Source organism: Mytilus californianus, unplaced genomic scaffold (genome assembly GCF_021869535.1).
Source record: "Mytilus californianus isolate M0D057914Y unplaced genomic scaffold, xbMytCali1.0.p SCAF_2, whole genome shotgun sequence".
Taxonomy (NCBI): domain Eukaryota; kingdom Metazoa; phylum Mollusca; class Bivalvia; order Mytilida; family Mytilidae; genus Mytilus; species Mytilus californianus.
The window spans coordinates 103,289,034-103,313,346 of NW_026262668.1; the positions used below are offsets into that span (position 1 = coordinate 103,289,034).

Genomic DNA, 24,313 nt, shown 5'->3' on the forward strand with positions numbered 1-24,313 from the left:
AAAACCATTCAAACGGGAAAACCAACGGTCTAATCTATATAAAAAACGAGAAACGAGAAACACTTATGAACCACATCAACAAACGACAACTACTGAACATCAGATTCCTGACTTAGGACAGGTGCAAACAAATGCAGCGGGTTTAAACGTTTTAATGGTACCAAACCTTTACCCTTTTTCTGAAACAATAGTGTAACATCACAACATAGAAAGACACACTATAAAATATCAACTGAAATAGCTTAACTCAATCAAAGGACATATTAACACCATTGAACATACACTGAACAAATAAATTTGACCTATGACACAATGTAAATACAAAATAAATAAACTAAGGGAAGAATAATAAAAGTAACAGATTATATCGGTAAGAAATGTTAAACAATTAAAGAAAAACAATATGCTCGAACAAAAATACCATCCATTTGCAATAACTTTAAACACAGGTAAATGAAAATAATTTTAATTAATTAATTAATTTTAAATAATTTTATAAAATAATAAAGTATATTATAATTATTGTACGGCATTCTGAACTAGATGTTATGAAGCGTAAATGTTTTTTTTTCAAATAGTCTAGACGAGCTGGAATGTAAAATAGTTATCCCACTCGGACTTGGTGTGTCAGTGTAAGATCACCCTCCGGCCTCCTGCCGTCGGGATGATCTTACACTGACACACTGCGTCCTCATGGGATACCTATTACGGAATCCTAACCGACATACGTATATTTTTACCATGATGTGAACAGTATTTACCTGGAAGAAGACACCTATACAGTAAACTAACGTGATGTAAATAGTCTTTACTTAGGAACAGAATTGAGTGCAGACATATTGGATCGATCTGCGCATACAGTGATCTACGTGATGTGAACAGTCTTTACTGAGGAGCATTTATATTGTTAACCTCTCATAAAGTTTTATAAAAGTTAATTAAATTGAACACTTTAGTTACTTGAAAAGTGCTGCGTCAAAGCATATATGTTGATTACTTGAAAAGGTGTTGCATCTGAGTATATATTAGATTTTGATGTGACAGGTATTTGAATTTTATCAACCTGTTACATGAATGTTAGTCACTATTGTTAAGATCACTTCGCCAGTTTCAGATCATTTAATACTAAAACTATAATGAAAGTTAAACACATCATAATAATCCAACGAGTTAACTTGGATATAGAAATTTGATCATCCCTTGTTTGCTTCGGTCCGGCGATAAAACCCTTGCAAACATGCTTCGGTCGTTTGGCTATGCGGATGTACAAATACGTACACGTGCCACGTCTGATTTGAATGAGACATTAATTCCGATTCTAGTGTTAGGTAAGTGCCTCACTCTCTGCACGTTGAAGAAACCTTACAACAGCCCTCTGAAGGGTCCGTATCTGGTCTGTTGCAAGGTAAATGTTTGCCCCTTTAAAACATACCCTCATTTCTAGCATTTACCTTACCTACCTCGACCATACTTTGCAGAAATTACCTTGTATACATTGTTTTTTTTTTTCTTGTCCTGCATACGCATTAATGATTTCCAACGAGTGTTAGTTCGTGTGGACTCTTTTGCTAAAATGGCTGCATTTTCATATCAAAATTTACTCTGAGTACAGACAAACCTGTGTATCTGGAAAAGTTTTAAGGCATAGCATGCCCTAGATAAATAAAATTCAAACATATTTTATGTTTTAGAAAATTAAAAACTTAACAGGATTTTGCACTGCATTTTTTTCCTTCCTCCAGAAGGTGCCAAAATAAACTAAGTTGGGAAAGAGGTTTGAGAACTTCCCCACAGGAAATATTTGATGTGACTTGTATTGATTGACATGGACAATAGATGGACAATAGATAACTGACAATAATTGGTGATTTAAACTGTGTACCTGAGTGGACCATATCAAGTGAAACTCAACTGTTTATTAATTTTATCATCTTCTGCAGGGACGAAAAAAAGTGCACTGCAAAATCCTGTTAAGTTTAAAATTTTCTAAAACATACAATGCATTTGAAATTTATTTATCTAGGGCATGCTATGCCTTAAAACTTTTCCAGATGCACAGGTTTGTCTGTACTCAGAGTAAAATTTTGAGGTGAAAACGCAGCCATTTTAGCCAAAGGGTCCACATGAACCTTAAGTAAACATCAATAATCAATTCAATCAAAATTTAAATTGAAGACTGCAGTAACTTCAAAATGAACTGCATCTACATAAACTTATCATAGATAAATATTGATATTAAATTTGAAAAGGACCGGCACTTGCATTTTATCAAGCTGTTACATGAATGTTACTGTAAATTCAGAAATTATTGCGAGGTTTTTATTATTGCGAGTAATACGAATGGATGGGTATCGAAATGACAAGAACTCGCATTCTGATATCTGATGCTTAAATATGTACGCTTATTTTCCTAAAATCGTATTTTCCTAAAATCGCAATAATTTATCTCGCGATTTAGTCTATTTTTCAAAAATCGCATTAATAAATGCACGCAATAATTTCCAAATTTACAGTTATCGTAATTGTTAAGATTACTTAACCAGTTTCATATCATACTATTGTAATGTTATAAGAAAAGTTAAGGACACAATAATGCAATATGAGATTGTAACTTTCAAAAGGACGGTGCATGTTATGTTAATGAGTGGGTAAACTTTGTAATTGGAGCAAATTCATTACATTATTTACGCATACCTTACCATATCGAATGTGTTAAAACAACGATTCTATAAGTGTACTTGTATATTTATCATACATAATCCAATACCCAATATCGTATTACGACATTGTCAACATTTTGCTGCCTCCTTTATTTCATATGCTTCTTTAAAGTAAAGAAATAACGTTTTATTGGATTTCAGGGGATTCCCGTGTCGACGAGATTCCCCACCTTGGCATGAATCATCTTTTACTAGTCAGACAACACAATGCTATAGCAAAAAAACTTCAAGAAATCAACCCAAATTGGTCGAACGAAATAGTTTTTCAAGAAACCCGGAAAATTATCATAGCATTAATTCAACACATTACGTATAAAGAATATTTACCAATAATGCTTGGTAAGAAGGCAATGAACCGACATAGTTTACGTATTCGCAGAGGAAGAAATCCCTTCAATGACCAGTACGACCAAGGCTTAGACCCAAGAATTCGAAATTCTTTTGCAACCGCTGCTCTACGAATAGGACATACCTTGATCGTACCAAGTCTAGCTTACTTATCTAGTAAATATGGAACTTTGTATCGAGAAAACCTTGACGACAACTTCTTCAGTACTCATATGATTCTGAAAGACGATGGACAACATACAGATAATATTGCAAGATGGCTAACACATGAACACTGCATGAAAGCGGACAGGTAAAATTGACAAGTTATGAAACGGATTGTATTTATGATATATATATATATAAGTTTGACATTGAACCCTAAATCATATTCATGGCTGTCATTTTGTATATCGAAAAAATGATCACGAATGAAGAAGTAACGGTTGTGAAATATTGCGATCGGATAGGGAAAGATCTGGTATCAGATCGTAAATATCTGTGAAAAATCTATACTATTAACAAAAGGCGGGGAACAAATCTGAAACTTAGATATATTTCTGCCAAAATGCTCATACATTATTATCAATTCAGAGTAAAAACATGTTAAAAAGTTTTCCATTTTTACTAAATTACAAAGGCAGAGTGTATATCATCATTTCATTGACAATAAAATGTAAACAAACATTTTTTTTTTCCATAATTTAAATGACTAAATTGTTATTCTCTGAACGATGTCTATTTATATTAATTTTTTTAATGGCCCCTAAAATTATTTTGATGTAACTTAATCACAAAAGTTGGAAAAATTGGAATATCTATGTAAATTCGATGTCTTTAATGAAAGATCTGGAACCTTTTTTTGAGGGTCAAGATAATGATGTTGAAAGATCAGATGCTGCTTATTTTTTTGGTCAATTGCATTGAAAGCTGTCAAATAATTCTGTAACTAACTGATAAAATATCATTGTTAAATTGGTAGAGCAAAAGATTGAACTTGCATGACTTATTCCGGTTCACTTCTATTGGGAAATAGGGCTACGATTTTTCAATGCCATTGGATCTTACTCTCAAGTAAGGGTATGCAACACTTTCTTACGAATGATAAGTTAAGACTGCTTGATCTGGTTACAATCATTTATATGCGCAGCCTTTATATCTACCAAAGGAAGTCTCAAGTCAATTTTTGTACAAAAATAGTGGTGAAAACTCTTCTTTTTGGTTAAGAAACTCACAAATGATGAGAAATATCTTTTTGTTATATCATTTTAATGAAAATGATTAACAGGTATAACATGCTATTCCAAATTGAAGTTCGGGGATTGGATGTCAAATTTGCGGCATGTGCAATTTGGAAAACATGTAGTAAATCGTTTTTTTTATCACAAAATATGAGAAGTGTCTTTATATGCTAGGATTAAAAAAATTAAATATAGGTATAATATGGAATTCAAAATTGATTCTACAAATTTTTCCTTTTTTTAAAAATCAAAAAGGAGGATGTATGATCCTTATAGCCATTATTTAACTAACCCCTGATAGTGCAAGAATAGTACAATTTTTCAGGTATCAAAATTATGTAAACATGGCACATAATTACAGGGAGGTCAGTTGCGATATCACTGTAACGTCATTAATATGTCTTATTTGGCCTGGAATGGCAAGTTTACACTTATTTTTGGTCAAAATAGATATAACTCAAGGTCTTATCCACAAAGATATTTTACACACATTAGCATTTTTGTAAAATACCTCTTGTATCAAAATATCTTTTTTTATTGTAAAGTATTATCTCATATCTAAGTGATAATGTACAAGATCTCAAAATGAGGCTATTGTTGCAGTCTTTGTAGTTTTACACTAAAAGCATGAGGTTTAAAGCCATAATGCAAATATGTAACACAAAATTCAGAAAAATAAATACTGATGTCTGACAGTCTGGTGTCGTATAAACATCTGAACGGTGTCTTATAAATATCTGAACAGTGTCACTTGACAGATTTATAATACTTTTTGATTTTTGAATTCAAAGGACCAAAAATAATCTTGATATACCTTCTCCTGTTGAGAAACCCTCTTCTGTTGAAGGATTTGAACGAAATTGAAATAGGTATATTGTCATTTTGCTTAGTTTCTTTTGTTACCTATTCTGCCTTCGGACTAGGACTTCTTTTAAACTGAGTTTTACTGTGCGTATTGCTGTGTGTTTGTTTATTCTACATTCGCTAGAGGTATAGGGGGAGATATCACAAAACATGTTTGACCCCGCCGCATTTTTGCGCCTGTCCCAAGTCAGAAGCCTCTGGCCTTTGTTAGTCTTGTATTTTTTTTTAAATTTTACTTCATTTTTATGTTTTGGAGTTTAGTGTGCCGTCCATTTTCATTGAACTAGTACACATTTTTGTTTTGTGGCCAGCTGAAGCCCGCCTCTGGGTGCGGGATTTTCTCGCTGTATTGAAGACCCATTGGTGGCCTTCGGCTGTTTTCTGCTCTTTGGTCGGGTTGTTGTCTCTCTGACACATTCCCCATTTCCATTCTCAATTTTACAATATGCTATACTTCTAAGTGATAAGCGGTATCCAATTTGAGTTTTATAAAACAAATCCAACATTTTGACAAAAATATTAATATGTTTTACGTAACTGAATGGCTTATATTTATTTTAAAACGAATGTGCACATACTTTCTTTAAACAGACAATCCTTTGTTTTATTTCAAATCATTAGGAAATGTACTGCCATTGGATTCATGTCTTTTCGTTCTCTAACCCGCCGATAGCTTTTCTGTATGCAGCGACCTTAATATATGACACCTTACGTTAGAAATTCGACATTCCCCTGCACAAGTCCTAAGAGGACAACCGTGATAAGATTACACAACATAGAAAACTAAAGACTAAGCAACACGAACCCCACCAAAAACTGGGGGTGATCTCAGGTGCTCCGGAAGGGTAAGCAGATCCTGCTCCACATGTGGCACCCGTTTCAAAATACTCGAAAGTTAATTAACAGCCAAAGTTTTCGATAAAAAAATACCGAGTGAAATATTTTTTTGTCGATAAGACGAAATTAATTCGTGATACATTTAAAATAAGTGCACAGAAGTCGTAGTCAAGTATATGTGCATACATAAAAATAGTTTCCTTAACATCTTAATTACCAGAAACTTGTTTCAAATGATTTTAAAAAGTGCTAATTTTTCTGTTCCTTAGTTGGCAGTATTATTGAGAAGTATTAATCATTTTCGCAGACATCTGTCTTTTTCTGATTTTTTCGCCTTTTGATTATACCAAGGATTTTGAAGTTGAATCGTATTGAATTTCTTTCACGATCCGATCACGATACTTGACCATCGCTTTTTATTCTTTCATATTTTTTATCGATATACCGAATGACAGCGTGATATTGGTCATTTTGTTTATCAATCAATCATTAAGTTCATTAATCTGATCTAATCTATATAATTGTAAACATTACCTTCGATGAGTCCGTTGAAAATGGTATTGTTTAGAAATCACCTCCCCACATTACAAATATTTTCAAATTCGTCTTTGTTTGTCTCGATGATGGCCTGTTTTTAAAGCTGTACGTCTATAGCAAGTATTTTGGTCCAGGTATCTCTCCCTTTTTTCTCCGTTTTTTCTTTCAATCAATGTGTCATTTGCACTGAAGATGTTTCGTCACATATTTCTTCCAAAAATACTGCACAGAATGACTCCATATTTTTTCAGCAGCTCAAAAGTGATGAGTTGTAATCTGTTTGCGCTTTTCTGATTAGATGTAAAAAGGCTTTATAGCTTTTATCAGCAAACGAACTCTTTTTTAGCGATATCATTCGAAAAAAAAATTGTTTCGACTTCTTTTCCAAATATCTTGACAACGAAATGTTAAATATATATATATATGTATATATATGTTGCAATTGTTACGCTTCGTATGGATTTTCTAAATTACCCACAAATATGCTGTAGATTTTTCCAGCCTGAAGTACGGAACAAATTGTTTAAATTGGAAGGAACAAGTCATGATTTAGCTGCTCGAAATATTCAGAGAGGACGAGATCATGGTCTGCCAGATTACAATACATGGAGACAATTTTGTGGTTTGATACCAATAAAATTTAGCGATGATCCTATTTTCGATCACGATAAAGAAAGCTCTGATAAAATCAAAGAACTGTACAGGTATGAATGTCTCAAGTGTCTACTATAATATAAACCTATTTCATACTTATTTTATTGAACAAACATATATATCATGATAAATCATCGTTACACTTGTGAACATATCAGAGTCAAATAAATAAATTTGAGAATGGAAATTAATAAAGCATTTCAGAGCATTATAATCTATAAAGACCTAAACAGAACAGAGCTTTTGAAAGTTTTGTTTAAGTAGTATAACCTTATGTAATTGCTGAAAATTGAGAAACCAAATTGTTCATTTTGATCATGACATTACCAAAGCTCTGAATACTGTGCAGATGCTATAGTCGGTGGCCGATAGTCAAACAGCAGGGGCAAGTGCAAGTGGTAATAATGTATTTGTATTATACAGATGTCAGTACGCACAAGTGTTCTATAATAAGTTATCCTACGATATTAACGCTCGAAACGAACAGCTTCATATAACATACGCTATGTAATTGGTGATAAAGCAATCATAGATATAAGAACTATAAGTCGTAAAGGAAGAGGCAACATAATAGCCAAATGCAAAAAATGCAGAAAGGCAAACAATAATCAACATAGGTAAAATAAAATGAATTGCACAAAAAAACGGGTTTGAATTTAGAAGCTCTGGAGGGTAGGCAACTGATGATCCACTAGCAGTACCCGTCGTCTTTCTTTTGAAAATACACTTATGTAATATCGGTTCATATCGAATGCAATTGTCCTTTTCTTTCTGTTGTCTGAGATAAAACACACAAGGTTTAAACCCACTAAATTGTAATGCTTTTATTTTCAGACACGAGTCACACATTGATTTGTACGCTGGAGCTATTTCTGAAACAGCAAAAGCAGGTAGTTTACTAGGCCCAACCTTCCAATGTATATTCGTACGTCAGTTTCAAGCCCTGAAAAGTGGCGATAGACACTGGTATGAGAGACCTCGTGGAAAGGCGGGATTTACTCGGGGTATGTTATTAGAAGTAGCAAATGAATGAAAAAATCATCTTACATTATTATTTTATTCCTTTGCATGATATTAAGTAGACTCATTATTTTAGTTTAATCGTTAATGAACGGATTGTTAGTTAAACTTCTACAAGGCAGATAAGTTTTTTTTGTTCAGTTAGCTTTAGCTTCAGTGAGCTTTATTTGCTTTTTGAAAAATTATTAGTACTGGTATTTGTATTTTATATTCACATGCACTCTACAAGAGAAGGGAAAGATACCAAATGACATTCAAACTTATAAGTCGAAAATAAACTGACAATGCTATGGACAAAAAAAAACCGAAAAAAACCAACAGTACACAAAACATATCATAGAAAACTAAAGACTGAGCAACACGAACCCCACCAAAAAACCGGGGGTGATCCAAGGTGCTCCGGAAGCGTAAGCAGATGCAGCTCCACATGTGGCACCCATTGTGTTGCTCAAGAAAAGTACAAACACGGTGATAAGTCTAAATCGCTAGGCCCAATTTGAGTAAGAGGACGGGATTGTTGTTACAACTATTGGAACATATTTGTTGTCATCTGTGAAACAGATATTCCATAACGATCAACCAACTCGTGGTGGCGTCCATAAAATTTTCGATTGGGTGATTTCAACTTCATCACTTGTAACTTTTGGTTCAATAGCTTCTTTGTAAGCAGCAACCCTCTATCAAGGAAATAATGACTCTAAACTGTTTATATGTTTGATAAATTTTGATGTTATAAGAAACTAAGGTTTCAACTCCCTCAGGCAAAGTTGACCTTAGATATATTTGGCTATTTTGTTAGGCCCTTTTTGGTTATATAGCTCTTCAACTAATTAGGTTCTTATACATCCTTGGCTTTCAAATATTCGGCTTTGAGCGTTCCTGCTGAAGATAAATCCATAAAATCGCTTCGGACGCATGTTGTTTTCATTTTTTTGATAACCTAAAACTCGTTGGTTATAAAAATGTATTTACGTCAAAGTTATTACAATCGAATGAACTGAAATCTTTTCTAAGAGTTTAAAATCAATTGAAAAATATTTGCATTTCGTACATATTAAAAACCTTTTTATTTAGCATTAAAGGGAGTCGTCATTCTTACATGTTATCAATTTGTTTTTAATGTCGTTTAACGCTTACAGCGGATTTTTTTAATATCTAGGTTCAAAGAAATTTCGTATGAATAATGAAATAGAAATTATAGGTCCATAATCAAACAGAAAATTGGTTTTCCATATATAAGTAACACTCTCTTTATCCTGAAGTAACATCCATACATTTCGCGTAAATAAAATATTAAATTAATGTTTACTAAAGACTAAAACACTAACCAGCATGTAAAAATATTACTTTGTCCACCTCGACTAATCTGGTAGAATTGAAGATATAAGGTAAAATGATTTCACCAACCTAGTGCAGCAATCCGACGTACGGAAGATATCTTAAATCATAGTTTTGAAAACACTATAAAAAAGAACTATTCAGGGGATATATAGAAAAAGTATTAATATAAAATGTCATCCATCAAGGTAAGTTTAATCAACTTTACATTAATAAAATTGAGAATGGAAACGGGGAATGTGTCAAAGAGACAACAACCCGACCAAACAGCAGAAAACAGCCCAAGGCCACCAATGGGTCTTCAACGCAGCGAAAAATCCTGCACCGGAGGCGAGCTTCAGATGGCTACTAAACAATGTTATTCCACTGTTTAAACATATTGATAGTTTCATCAATATTTGATTGGTTGAGACTATCCCACGTGTCATTGGACAAATCTTCATATTCCATTCTGAGGATCATATTCCCCGTATCGACGTTACGTGCGGTTAATCTACATAACGTTTTGAACTTCTTATTCTTCTTAAAACAGCTATAGCAAAAATCATTATCATGTTCAAATTTATTTCAGACGATAAAACAAAAAGACTTATAATTAAATTTTGATCCTTACTGTTTATCAATGGGTATGTCGTGTTTAGTTTGACTTACAAAAACAAGCGGATAAGAAAAAAAAATGTATGCAAAATAATATTTAATGTATTGATAGTAAGCAAAGCATAGGCAGTGGAATAAAACATTCATTTCCCTTGGCCTCGGGAGATATGAAGATTTATTCACCCTCGAAAGATCATATTTCCCTCGGGCAGAGCCCTCGTGAAATATGAATATTCTTGGTTGAACAAATCTTCATATCTCCCTCCGGCACGGGAAATAAATGTATAATGTATACTAGTTCAGTTAGAAGTAGCATGATATGACAGACAAACAAAATGCTAATAATTTAAATTTTCTTTATCATAGATCAACTTAATTCCATTAAATCAATGAGATTGTCAAAGATGTTTTGTGACAATTTTAACCTAACAAAGATTCAACCTAATGCATTCCTGAAGAGGTAAGCTTACACTACACCAAATTACATGTAAAGAAAAGACGTTTTTAAGACATAAATTTACACTATGATAATGTAATAAAAAGTTAAACGCGTTTTTCTGGCAATTTGGTATCGATCACAAATGCATTAAATAACATATATTTTATTTAAATAAAACATCGCCAAATCGTATATATATAAAAAAAATAGCAAATCAAAGCTGAACGAGAATCAGGATCCCCTATGATTAAATCGAATCACAAAAATCTTGAGTTCATCTGTGATCAACAAAACCTGACACGAAATTTTGCATCATGTACATGATATAACAGAAGGGTCCATAAACTTAAAAAGTGGTATTAAAAATATTCCTGGCTGGATTTTTGATGTTTTAATAAAAGGCAGCTTAAAATATAGTTGCACCAGCTTTTTGATGATAATAATCTGTATAATTTGTAAGATACTATAGAACAAGATGAAACGAAATCTTGTACATTATCTTTGATGTTTTCTTTTTTCACAAATGCATCTGTATACCACCCTAATTTTGACAAACTTTCTATTTGAAATCAGCTACATTTACCTTAATTTTTATCAAGTTTATACCATCATTAATAATCCCTGAGTCTTGATAATCGTATTTAGTAAAACGAAACATGTACAAATACATAGCATGAAAATTAAACTCGGGGGCTGGATTGTCACTTATGAAAGAGTACATATTCGTTGTCTTCTTTGACACATATATTTTGCACTGTTCATTCAAAATCAACCCTATGTTATATTGGAAAATATTTACTTAAACCATTCAAAAATGTTAAGTCATCTTTTTCCCGAATCTGTCCACGTTGTCGAATTTGTATTTATAATATGGCTTAACCTATAGCATGTGGTATTAAGCCTTTTTTTTTTATATGAGATAGTTAAAATAATTTGTTAATACAAATCACATATTAGTTCAAACTTCTTGTCATTATTCTTTAGAAGCCGCTACATGATGTTTGCATCTTATGAGTAAAGGAACCGGTTGGCGAGAAGATGTCGGTAACGAGAGTAATGATCATGAATGTGTTCCAATAAAATGTTTATCAAACAAAACAAAAATATGTTGTTGATTGGGGAATCAGAGCATTGTGATGAAAGATAGTAGTTTAAATCGGTGTTCAACTGTGCATTTTTTCCGTGACAAAATTAAATTTTAACTCCGGGATTTGGAACCAACTTTCAGATATTCCAAATTATATATTGATTTTTTTTATGCAAAAGGAAAACCAAAGTTATCTGAATCATTTTAAAATGTGACCATGCGTGATGACTTGTCTTTGACATGAGTTATCTTACAAAATACGAACAAAGCAAAGAAAGTAATATTATTATTTATTGGATTGAAATAAACAACCTTTTATGAAAGATTTATTTCAAATACTAGTACACGTATTTCTTCTTTTTCAGAGGCAGGAAAGTATATTGCAAAGATTTCCCTAGCCTCAATTTAGAATTGTGGAAAGATATGTCGCAATAGTTACAAATGAATGAATAATTTATCATCAGAAAAATAAAGTAGCCAACTGTAATGAAATACAGAATTAAACCTATAGATATTAAATGTTTCTTCTTCCAACAAAAAACTCATTAAAAATATTAGGTTTATAATTTGGTACGCCAGATGCTGATTTCGTCTACATGAAACTCGGCAGTGACACTCGAATCAAAACAGTTGGAAGCCAAATCCAGTCCAAAGTTATAGAGCATTGAAAATCTAAATTTTCGAAAAGTTGCGCCAAACACAGCTACGGCCATTTATGCCTGGGCTAGAAAATCTTAGTGTTTTGAATAATTCGATATTTTATAAATATTAAATTTACAGAAAATGAACGATCAATAATATTTTATGTCAACAAAATGAGTGTTGAAATTTGGGCTGGTAATACCCTCGGTAACGAAACGTCCACCAGCACTGTGTCTACATAAGACTCATCAATGGAATTTGAATTAAACAGTTTGAAGATCAAATAAATTCGAAGTTAAAGAGCATTGAAAACCAAAAATTTCGAAAAGTTGTGTCAAATACAGCCTAGGTTTTTTTTTTTAAAACCTTATTGTTTCGAATAAATCAACATTTACTGAACAGAAAATGTACCGTAAATTCACGATTAAACACAAAAGTGATTACTATTATGGATACAAACCCTCCAGTAACCAGTGCTTCATTACTGTCATGAGTTAAATTACATATAAAAAGTTAGAATATAGCAAAGTGCTCTCGACCAATGAAATTGTAGGATTTGATGCTTCTTAATTGTGAAGAATGAATGTAAATCATGTTCTTAGTAAAGGATTATCTTATTATTTGGGTCTATCTACTGTTCAAAACAAGGAGTTTCTATAAATGAGTTACAACTGCCCCGAAGCACATTTATCGGATTGAAAGGATTTATCACACAGTGATTGAAACTGACTAAAAGTTGAATTGTGAAACAAACAAATAACTCAAAATAAGTTAAAGTTTACTGTGCAGTAAATTTAGTACCGTGAATATTATTATGAAAATATTAATAACTTCAAATTACTAAATAAGTAAACAATATCAAAGCATTTGCAAAAAAAGAAAAAAAAACAGCTTTAAAATAAAAAAATACCTTAATCTTTAGTTTTCCAAAAACTTTGATCACTGGATCAGCGGTTGGGAAGAATAGTTATTTCCAATATTTCGATAAAATAACAAAACAAAACAAAACAGGAATTAAACTTTTAAAAACTTTTAAAGGCACTTTATTTGAACATTTCCCTGATATAATTAAATAGTATTTGATGTAAAAAGCCGGACCAAAAACTATTGGCTGTTAAATAAAATTTAGTTTAAATGTATCAATTGATTTAAACTGTAAATTAAAAAAAGGATAATTCCTCACTAAAATATTACATGATTTACATTCATACTCACAATCAGGAAACATATACAATTCCTACATTTTCTTTGTTCTGTTGTGCTACCTAATATGTATAACACATTTTTTTCAAATATTTCCCAAACAATAAGAAAGTCCTTACATCACTAAAACTAATCCATAAATGAAATGCCTAAAAAGGAAGTCATGCATTAAATATAAACATTGCACTGACAATGAAACTAATTATTAAATGCAACCAATTTAGAGATCATTTAAGCCTTGAGCACTTTACAATATTCGAAGTTTGTAAGAGAATGATAATCCCTTACTTCATGATAAGTACTCGCTAACGCTCGTACTTAATCATGAAGAAAGGGATTATCATTCTCTTACATATACAAAACAAACGTCATTACCCAAGCAATATGCAGAATACAATATACAAAACCAACCACTAACAATCGACTACCACATTAACTCATCCGAAAAACTAGACGAACAAACAAATAAATGAAACAGCGAACATCACACAGTCTTAATAGCCTGACTTGCATGGAATAGTTACAAAATGTATCGAGGTTAAACCAGTTGTTTGCGCTTACAACCCTTTTCCCTTATTGGCTATGTAGACCATATTTCGTTATAGTAAACGAAAGGAAACAGTTGTCTACCGATGCTCATTTGATGAACATGCATAAGGAATATACAAATCAAGATAAGATATTAAAAGAAGACACGAAGGAATAGCATGATCTTCTAACGGAGCGAGACCGGGTGTATTGACTTGATAATTGTCTCATTATATGCCATCACTCGCCATCTGAATCCACGCTCAGTCAAAATGTCAAATTTGGGAATATGACACAATTGCTAATTGTATAAATCAGACAACTATTTTGATAGCAAAAAATCTAAGACTGCAAAAATAAAATCGTGTGAGTTGAAACACAGACACTTCATATCGGTCAACGAATTCGTGATAGTGATTGTCAAACTTGTGTTAGGTGTCGATTCCAGTCGATTTTGTTCGGGCAGTTTTTGCGCCGCAGGAGCACATCTCTGTTAATCATGTCCATACATGCACGCGCGTAACGCATCAATTGAGATATGTTAACGCCATACGATGGGGGTAAAGAGTATATTTCACCAGAGAAACGTCAAATTTAAAATGGGAAAGCTGAAATCGTCATGTTTGTCATAGATTCTTGTTTGAAGTGGTCCATCTATTTCAATTTCAAGAAAACTACCTTTTTTGTTTCAATAGTATTCTTAATGTCAATACAATAAGAAAAAATGTATCAGGCATCGCAGAGATATCACCCACAGTACAACAGACACCCCCAACCACCAACACCCGTTTAAGATAAGTCGGGTACAAATATTTTCCTCCTAGTCCTTACTAGGCGAGTGACATTTTTCAAACTGACGCTTAGTTAACGACTTTAATGCACCCACCTAACATACGGCTATTTTATATATCATTCGAAAGCTTATTATCTGTACTTTCTATTTTGCCCGGTCGTCAATAATTCGCATGGTGCATTTTTTGTTAAATCAAGATAAAATGTCAAAAATGGACATTCCCAAATTTCACAAGAATTAAATAAAATGTTCTTTGCTGATTCTTGTATGATATTTTTAAACCTCATATGGATATTATAGAACATAATACCATAATTCCAAAAATATCAATTGCGCAATATTTGCAGAAAAAATGCAATTTTTAAAAAATACTTCAAAAATTATAAAATTGCGCTAAAAGCAAAATATTTCTTCAGGTATCAATATTTGTATGTCAAAAATAGAATAAATTTATCGTTTATAGGTGAAAGTTAAACTGCAATCAATATCAAATTGATGAGGAATCAGCCTTCTAAGGAAGCTTTTGCAGTTGCCCTAAATACCACCACCTGCAAATAGGAATCATTTTGCTTTTCATTGTTTAGATAACACATCGATTGTTGTCAATATCAGGAGAAAATAATTTTTCATATTAAAAAAAATGGTGATAAAAGTACTTATGGAATATACACGGTATATGCAGTAAAAATATGTTTTGTCGATGTCCAAAGTGGAATATTCGAATGACTACTGTTTGCAACGCGCATTACTATCACAAATACGGCTATTTTTTTGTTATCACGTTATTGCACACTATATAACAAATGTAGTTGTTTTATCAGTAATGACAGAAAATTGATATTGTGGAAGAATGATTACCCTTCCTGAGCAACTTCATTGACCACCGGTTTAAGGTAGTGTTCGTACATTTCGGTGTAGTGTTTTGAGGACTGTTGTTTGTCCTACTTTTATCGCTTTGGTTATGGTGTTATATGTTTGTTTATCGGAAATGTAGGAATCATCTTGTCCCTACGCCCATTTGTTTCATTATTATAAAAAAACTTTGTAATGAGCAATACTCCTCCTACTTCGCTTGGTTAATTTAAGTGACGTTCGAAGTTTTGAAGTGTACATATGGAGATTGTATATGAAGGGATTTTGTTCATGATAAACACATTAAAATAAAGTTAAATAGCAAGCAATTAGAATCCACCATAACAAGACTGTTCTTAAGTTATCTCATTTTAACGCTTGTTTTCCTCACATCTAAACATACCATTTTGTATGGGTGTTTATATCAACTAATATCAGACACTTATTGCAGTTATATGAGATCTTCGTACGGTAAATCGTACCATTAGAAAACCAAACAGATTATAGCCTGCGGCAAAGCATTGGAATGTAAAAAAAGAAAAGATTTTACTTATTCGTGTTATTGTTTGGATACAGTTTTATGGGTTTTCTTTATAATGTAGTTTGGAAAAACACAAGACTTCAAACCAATTAATTTTGGCAACCAATTTATTTACCCGACTTTTGCGATTAGAAAAATAACGCGAATAAAATTAACCTCGCTCTTTTTCTAGTATGAAAATAAAGTGTGAAAATTGACAAACAATCGCTGCCAGGTTAACAACAGCGGGCTTAACGCAGCAATATGAAAAGTGCTATGTTTTGCCAGAGGTTGCATAATTTCACAAAACGTTCTTGGTGATGATTGGTTAAATTGTTGGTGTGACACCTACACAGTAATTTATTTCGTTAAAGCTTTTTATTCTACATGTAAAATTTTACTATTTAGAAAGTCTGATTAATATAACTATAATTGTTGCGAATTGCTAGAATTTTCAAATAAAAAGATATAGACTGTAAGTTGATGTAAATAAACTCCTCATAGATACAAGGCTTAAAATGTTTTAATGTCAGACGCGCGTTTTGACTACAAAAGTCTCACTAGTGACGCTCGAATTAAAAACTGTAAAAAGGCCAAATTAAGCACGAAGTTGAGGAGCATTGAGGGCCCCAAATTCCGAAAGTTTTTTTCCAAGTACAGCTAAGGTTTTTTCTTTTCCCGGGGTAGAAAATCTGTAGTATTTCGAACAAGAGGCTCTCAAGAGCCCGAACCGCTCACCTGTAATTTTTTGCTTAAATCTTTCGTCAATTATTATTTTTGCTTTTCAATATATATTAATGAGTGGCTTAAAATGCCATTTAAATGTTCCTTGTATCTGTCATATTTTCTTCAAAAGCAAAAAAATGCATTTTACCCCTATGTTTCATTTTAGCCATAGTGGCTATGTTTCTTGACGTACAAGGAAATAAAATACAAAATTTATACTAGATACTCTGAAACTCATTCAGCCCAAGTTTGGCTGAAATTGATTCAGCAGTTTCAAAGGAGAAGACTTTTTAAAGTAAGCAAACTAGATGAACAAATTGTGAAAAATTGTCTTTAATGGACAATAACTCCTTAAGGGGTCAATTGACAATTTTGGTCATATTAAACTTATTTGTAGATCTTACTTTGTTGAACATGTTTGCTGTTTACAGTTTATCTTTATCTATAATAATATTCAAGATAATAACCAAAAACTGCAAAATTTCCTTAAAATCATCAATTCAGGGGCAATAACCTAAAAATCAGATACCCGATTTGGCTGATAATTTCAGTGCAGGTAGACCTTGACCTAATAGATACTTTAACTTCTTGTCTGATTTGCTCTAAATGCTTGTTTTTGAGATATAAGTCAAAAACTGCATTTTACCCTATGTTCTATTTTTAGCCATGGCGGCCAAATTTTCTGAGGAAACAGAAAATAAAACACAAACTTTATTTTAGATAACCTAAGAATCATTCAGCTTAAGTTTAGTTTAATTTGGTTCATTAGTTTCAGAGGAGAAGATTTTGTTTTAAAAGTTAGAAAACATGATGAACAAATTGTGTAAAATTGTCCTTAAAGGGCAATAACTCCTTAAGTGGTCAATTGACAATTTTGGTCATATAAACTTATTTGTAGATCTTACTTTGCTGAACATTTTTGCTGTTTATAGTTTATCTTTATCTATAGTAATATTCAAGATAATAACAAAAAACTGCAAAATTTCCTTAAAATTACCAATTTAGTGGCAGCAACCCAGCAATGGGTTGTTAGATTCATCTGAAAATTCCAAGGGTGATAGAACTTGACCTAATGAATATTTTGATCCCATGTCAGATTTGCTCTTAATGCTTTAGTTTTTGAGATATATGCCAAAAACTGCATTTTACCACTATGTTCTATTTTTAGCAATGGCGGCCATGTTTGCTGAGGAAACAGAAAATAAAACACAAACTTTATTCTAGATAACATAAGAATCATTTAGCTTAAGTTTGGTTTAATTTAGTTCAGCAGTTTCAGAGGAGAAGGTTTTTAAAAGTTAGCAAGACATGATGAACAAAATGTGTAAAATTGTCCTTAAAGAGCAATAACTCCTTAAGGGGTCAATTGACAATTTTGGTCATATAAAACTTATTTGTAGATCTTACTTTGCTGAACATTTTTGCTGTTTATAGTTTATCTTTATCTATACCGGTAATAATATTCAAGATAATAACCAAAAACTGCAAAATTACCTTAAAATTACCAATTTAGTGGCAGCAACCCAGCAATGGGTTGTTAGATTCATCTGAAAATTCCAAGGGTGATAGAACTTGACCTAATGAACATTTTTATCCCATGTCAGATTTGCTTTAAATGCTTTAGTTTTTGAGATATATGCCAAAAACTGCATTTTACCACTATGTTCTATTTTTAGCCATGGCGGCCATGTTTGCTGAGGAAACAGAAAATAAAACACAAACTTTATTCTAGATAACATAAGAATCATTTAGCTTAAGTTTGGTTTAATTTAGTTCAGCAGTTTCAGAGAAGAAGATTTTTAAAAGTTAGCAAAACATGATGAACAAATTGTGTAAAATTGTCCTTAAAGAGCAATAACTCCTTAAGGGGTCAATTGACAATTTTGGTCATATAAAACTTATTTGTAGATCTTACTTTGCTGAACATTTTTGCTGTTTATAGTTTATCTTTATCTATACCGGTAATAATATTCAAGATAATAACCAAAAACTGCAAATTACCTTAAAATTACCAATTTAGTGGCAGCAACCCAGCAATGGGTTGTTAGATTCATCTGAAAATTTCAGTGCTGATAGAACTTGACCTAATGAACATTTTTATCCCAGTCAGATTTGCTCTAAATGCTTTAGTTTTTGAGATATAAGCCAAAAACTGCCTTTTACCGCTATGTTCTATTTTTAGCCATGGCGGCCATGTTTTTTGACGAATCAGAAAATAAAACACAAACTTTATTCTAGATATGCTAAAGGATCATTCAGCTTAAGTTTGGTTGGAATTGGTTTAGTAGTTTCAGAGGAGAAGATGTTTGAAATAGTTTACACCGGACGGACGACGACGACGAACGTCAAGTGATGGCAAAAGCTCACATTTCCTTTGGAAAGGTGAGCTAAAAATGCACTGTTTTGCAAACAGTTAATTTATAATCATGACCATATCCGTGAAAATTCATGTCAACGCAGAAGTGCTGACTACTGAGCACTACTCCACCAGCAGTGGCACCGACCCAGTGGTTGTAAAACAACTCCTCATAGATACCAGACTTAAACTGTGTACGCCAGACTCGCATTTGGGCTACAAAAACGCAATAGTGACGCTCGAATCAAAAAAGTTAAAAGGCCAAATAAAGTATTACGTTGAAGAGCATTGAGGACCCAAACTTCCGATAGGTTTTGCCAAATACAACATGCAACCTGTCAATTTTTTACAAGAAAAGTACGTATTTGGATAAGGTTTTCTACTTCGGACTGGCACAAATAACTTGTTCAGGGTCTAGAATATAATAGTGTTCACTTCTTTCGTCAATGCACGATGATGTTGAAGCAACCAAGAAAAACAAATTCTAATTTTGTAAGAGAAATGTTTGAAATTGATCAACTTTTCATTGATCAGCTTACCTACTATGTAATTATCTATTTATGTATTTATTGTTTGGGCAGTGGCGGATCCAGGGGGGGGGAGGGGTTGGGGGTTGGGTTCCGGGTGTTGGACCCCCTTTTTTGACGATCAATGCATTTGAATGGGGACATATGGTTGGAACCTCCCTTTTATCCTGGGTTGGGACCCCCCCCCCTTTTAAAAATGGCTGGATCCGCCCTTATTGTTGGGGCTAGCTTAATATCTATATATAAAGTACTTTATTTCTTTGAATGATAAACACGAAATTACAAACAAAATATAAAAAAAAGATAGATGGTTTTTAACAGGGTTGCAGTATAACTACATTTTGCAATATCAAAGTTTAGCTCCCTATATTCCCTTTAAAAGCATTTTTGCATTTTTTCTTATTGTGTTTCTTCAACCTAATATTGACTACATACATTTTTTTTTAACGTAGAACAGCTGAAAAGATATATGTTTGCAGATGGCGGTATTTTGGGCAACTGTATTGGTTGTTATGATTGGTAACTAGTCAGAAAAGTGATTGCAGTAAATTAATGATGTAAAAAACGTCCTTAGCACTAAATGAAATATGTTATTTGGTTTTATGGTGATTAACAATTAAATCACTGACTAATATTAAGGTTCTCACTCATTTTTATCATTTTCACTGGAATTTATAGGAAAAGGCGCTATATCTATTAAAGAAACATCAGCAATATCTTATAGTGCGTTTGATAATTTAAGAGATAACTGTATTGTATTTGAAGCTTTGCGGACGTCCATCGGTAGTTTTACTGTCGCAAATTCAGTTTTTCTGGCGACGCGTAGCGGAGACAGGTAAACGGATATTTGCGACAGTAAAACTACCGATGGACGTCCGCAAAGCTTCAAATACAATACAGTTATCTCTATTCTAATGCAAAATAAACAAATCATTCAATTTTAGTCATTATTTCATTGTAAAATTTTCATTAAACGAAAATTCCGCGAAATGATATTATCTTCTTTGGCGCATAAACTAGGTGACGTCATAGTTATGCTTCCGGCGTCAAACGTAAACACCGGGCATTTTCTGGCTTCTTGTCCGCCTCAAAATGTAATAAAATTTGATAAAAAGAAGATTTCTAGGTGCAAATGTGAGTTTTTTTGCGTATTATTGGAGAAATTACTTGTCAATACATTCCAGAATTCAAAATGTCGGCTTCCTTAGTTACAGACAGGGAGGTAGAGAATTTTACGCTTATAGTCATCCAATCAAAACCATTGATACAAAATAATTGCATTAGAATGACTAATAGTCACTGTTCTAAAAGTTATTCATATTTCCACACATAATTTTATTATTTAGAAGACAGAATATGCAAAAATGCTGACGTCTTGTAAAATGAGAAATTGTCCGTCCTTGATCTTTCATCGTGATTTAACAGAAATTGCACCGTACGAATATTTGACGACCGGGCAAAAAAGAACTCACAGATGATAATTATGCGTTCGAATGGTAACGTCACAGTACCCAAAGGACCCCAAATTGCACCTATTCAACAAAAATAGCTGTGGAAATCTTACAAGTTTTCTTTGAGATTAAACAATTGGTGTTTTTATGATTTGACATCATACACGTCTTTCAACATAGCTGAATATATTTAAATATACACAAAATGTTCACATTCAATATCAACAGATGAAGCATTCACTGGAAAAAGTAAATCTACGGAAACGTCGTCAAAAAGTCATCTTTTAAAAATTAGCAAATAAAATATGTTACAAGTATCCATTTCTTAAAAAATGAATAATAAGCATAGACTAATGTCAAATTGTTTTAAATATTTGAAGAAATGGAACAAAACATCTGTTATTCAATTTTTGAGGATGTGAATTTAAGCAGGGATGCAATTTGGGTACTCCTCATTACGGAATCCTGGATCGTTTGGAGGTCTGTTCAAACCCATTTTTCTATGATTCAATATGGATTTAAAATTTAATTGGTTTAACTATATAGTAAACAAGGATACATCTACAAAATAAACACAGAATGGAAACTTTTGTCTCCGGGATCATAAAAAAACGTAGGTGAAAAAACTGTCAAAATAAGTGCAATTTGGGTAACCTCACGTTATATGAGGTGGGCGCAATAAAAATGAAATTTTATGGTTAATGTCACTCGACTATACATATCTCAATATGGCGTTCTTTCGTTTTATATTGTCAAAACATTTAACGACACACAAGTTGAACTCAAATTTATCATCATATATAATAAATATGAAAAACTGTTGAATTATCTAATGAAAGACATTCATTTGTTACGCAAGTTTATCGCTATTTATCATGATACTCGCTTGAGATAGACAATTTTCACTAGAAACTGGTTAAGGGCGCACGTGCCGTTGTCAATGTAAACATTATAACGACGTCATAGGCAAAATAGCGAACAACAGATTATCAATGGTCTTTCAAATTCCAGGATGTTTCTCGGCCACATCACTTTTTGTGTATTTTCCTTTGATTTTTTTTGTGATAATTTTTCATATCATGCTACTCTCATGAGATAGACAATTAAATTATCACTAGAAACGAATTAAGGGCGCACGTGCCGTTGTCAATTTAAACATTAACGTCATAGGCAATATATATAGCGATCAACAGATTATCAATGGTCTTTCAAAACTCCAGGATGTTTCTCGGCCACATCTCATCTCAGGGATGTCGCCCTTCGATGAAAATGTAGCTGAGAAACACCCTCTCGTTTGTAAAACCCATCGATAATCTATTAATATATGATTCAGAAAACCTTACCAAGTCGGAGGGTGAAAAATATATCGTGTTATTGTACTAAAGGGAAAATCTATTTTTCTAAAAGGGATCACTAAAATCGCCACTTAATTTCAAAGAAAAGAATTTAGTATTCATATATATGCGAAATAAGTTAAACTTTTAATCAGACCATGTTAATATTTCAAGTTTCATGTGTAGATATCAGTTATTGATTGACATAAAGTATTTGTGAAATAAAAGATTGTTCAGATCAATCAGTTTGCAAAAATAATCATTCAGACTTAACTCAATGGTTTTGATTAAAAAAAACCTCTTTGAACATAGGACGTATTTGGCAATTTTTCTTTAATCTTGGTAACGTGTATCGTTTACTACGTCTATATATATATATAGTATATGAAATTAACATACATTTAAATCTTAACCGTTTTTTTAGTATTAAAGATTATCTAGTCCCTTACCAAATCTTGTTAACTTAATTTGTCATATAGTTTTTTGTTATTTTTTTCAGATTGCTTTAAACAACACTTTTACATATCAAAATGCATATCTACTGCTTTGATATATTTTTACGGGCATATATTTTTTTCGCCAAATATTTGAAAACATGATTCAGTCTTGGAATGGTTCGAAATGTCGACCAGTACCGCATGCATTTGATTTCTAAGCCTTTGCTATTACACTGTCAGCTTTGCAACTAATTTTTACATTTGTTTATTATTATCCTGCGACCTTTATATCTTTATAAACTCAAATGTTTAGCTTATATGAATTGCTGCGTTCGCTATCTAGGGCTTATTTTTACTTTCATAAAAAAACGTTGTATGCATTTTATGTGCACGATGCTTTGTTTTATCTGTTTGGTTACGTTTTTTAAATTAGGTAAAAAGCTCACCTGAACTTATGTATATAAAAATTATGTTTAATACTATGCAGAATCAAAATAAAGATGCCTGTGTCTATATCTATAGGAAGGTAAAAAGCAATTCCTTGAGGAAGAGATTACTATAAACAACTGTCATCATGACAAGTGGGAGGTTTAGCTAGCTATAACACCAGGTTTAACCCACCATTTTCTTCGAAAAATGCGTGTACCAAGTCATGAATATGACAGTTGTTTTCACTCGTTCCGTTGGTTGATAACGTTTGATATTATATATAAACTTTTGATTTTATCGCTTTTGGAGGATTTCTCCTTTTTTAATTTACCTTGGAGTTCGGTATTTTTGTTATACTTTTTTGCATACTTTTGATTCTGAGACCATCTATGTAAATTTTCGAAAATTTTATAGGCAGCGTATCTGATAGTTTGGAGACCAACACGCGTCTGGTTTGCTAAACTAAAAGCCTGAGATCTTTGATCAGGTTATTTTTAGAGGCATGTATGTATGCTACGTATAAGCCTCCTTTCATTAGGAGCACCACCATGAGTAATTGTGTAAAGAAGGACATTTTGCACACTGTATCGGCACATATTTAATGTGAGCATTTGCTTATCCAGTTCCCCAGCCTGGCCGTGACGAGACCTACTTCCAGAAAGTTAACTTTCCAAAAACATGAATAAATACAAAGTAATAAAACATACGAACACACCCACTCACATGATTCGATTATCCTCAATATATAAAAAGTGCCGCGAAAATAAAAGTGAAAAATATATACAAAATAAGAGAAAAGGTCACCCCGGATGCCGCACAAATGCCATGGCAACGAACGGAAAATCGGTAAGGAC

The 24,313-nt window shown here is 32.6% G+C and overlaps 1 protein-coding gene across 5 annotated transcripts in view; it reads left to right on the forward strand.

Annotated features, from left to right (window-relative positions):
- Positions 1-24,313, forward strand: part of LOC127730614 (peroxidasin homolog pxn-1-like) — a 296,701-nt gene that overhangs the window by 228,874 nt on the left and 43,514 nt on the right. The window contains exons 13-14 of one of the 5 annotated variants that reach the window (XM_052239091.1): positions 10,502-10,595; positions 12,027-12,180. The exons of 2 other annotated variants lie outside the window; for them this stretch is intronic. In XM_052239091.1, the coding sequence (XP_052095051.1) occupies positions 10,502-10,595; positions 12,027-12,096 (164 nt within the window). In that variant the 3' untranslated portion in view covers positions 12,097-12,180. Of the gene's footprint in view, positions 1-10,501; positions 10,596-12,026; positions 12,181-24,313 lie in introns of those variants that run through there. 2 more of the 5 variants (XM_052239090.1, XM_052239087.1) reach the window with 2 other exon arrangements.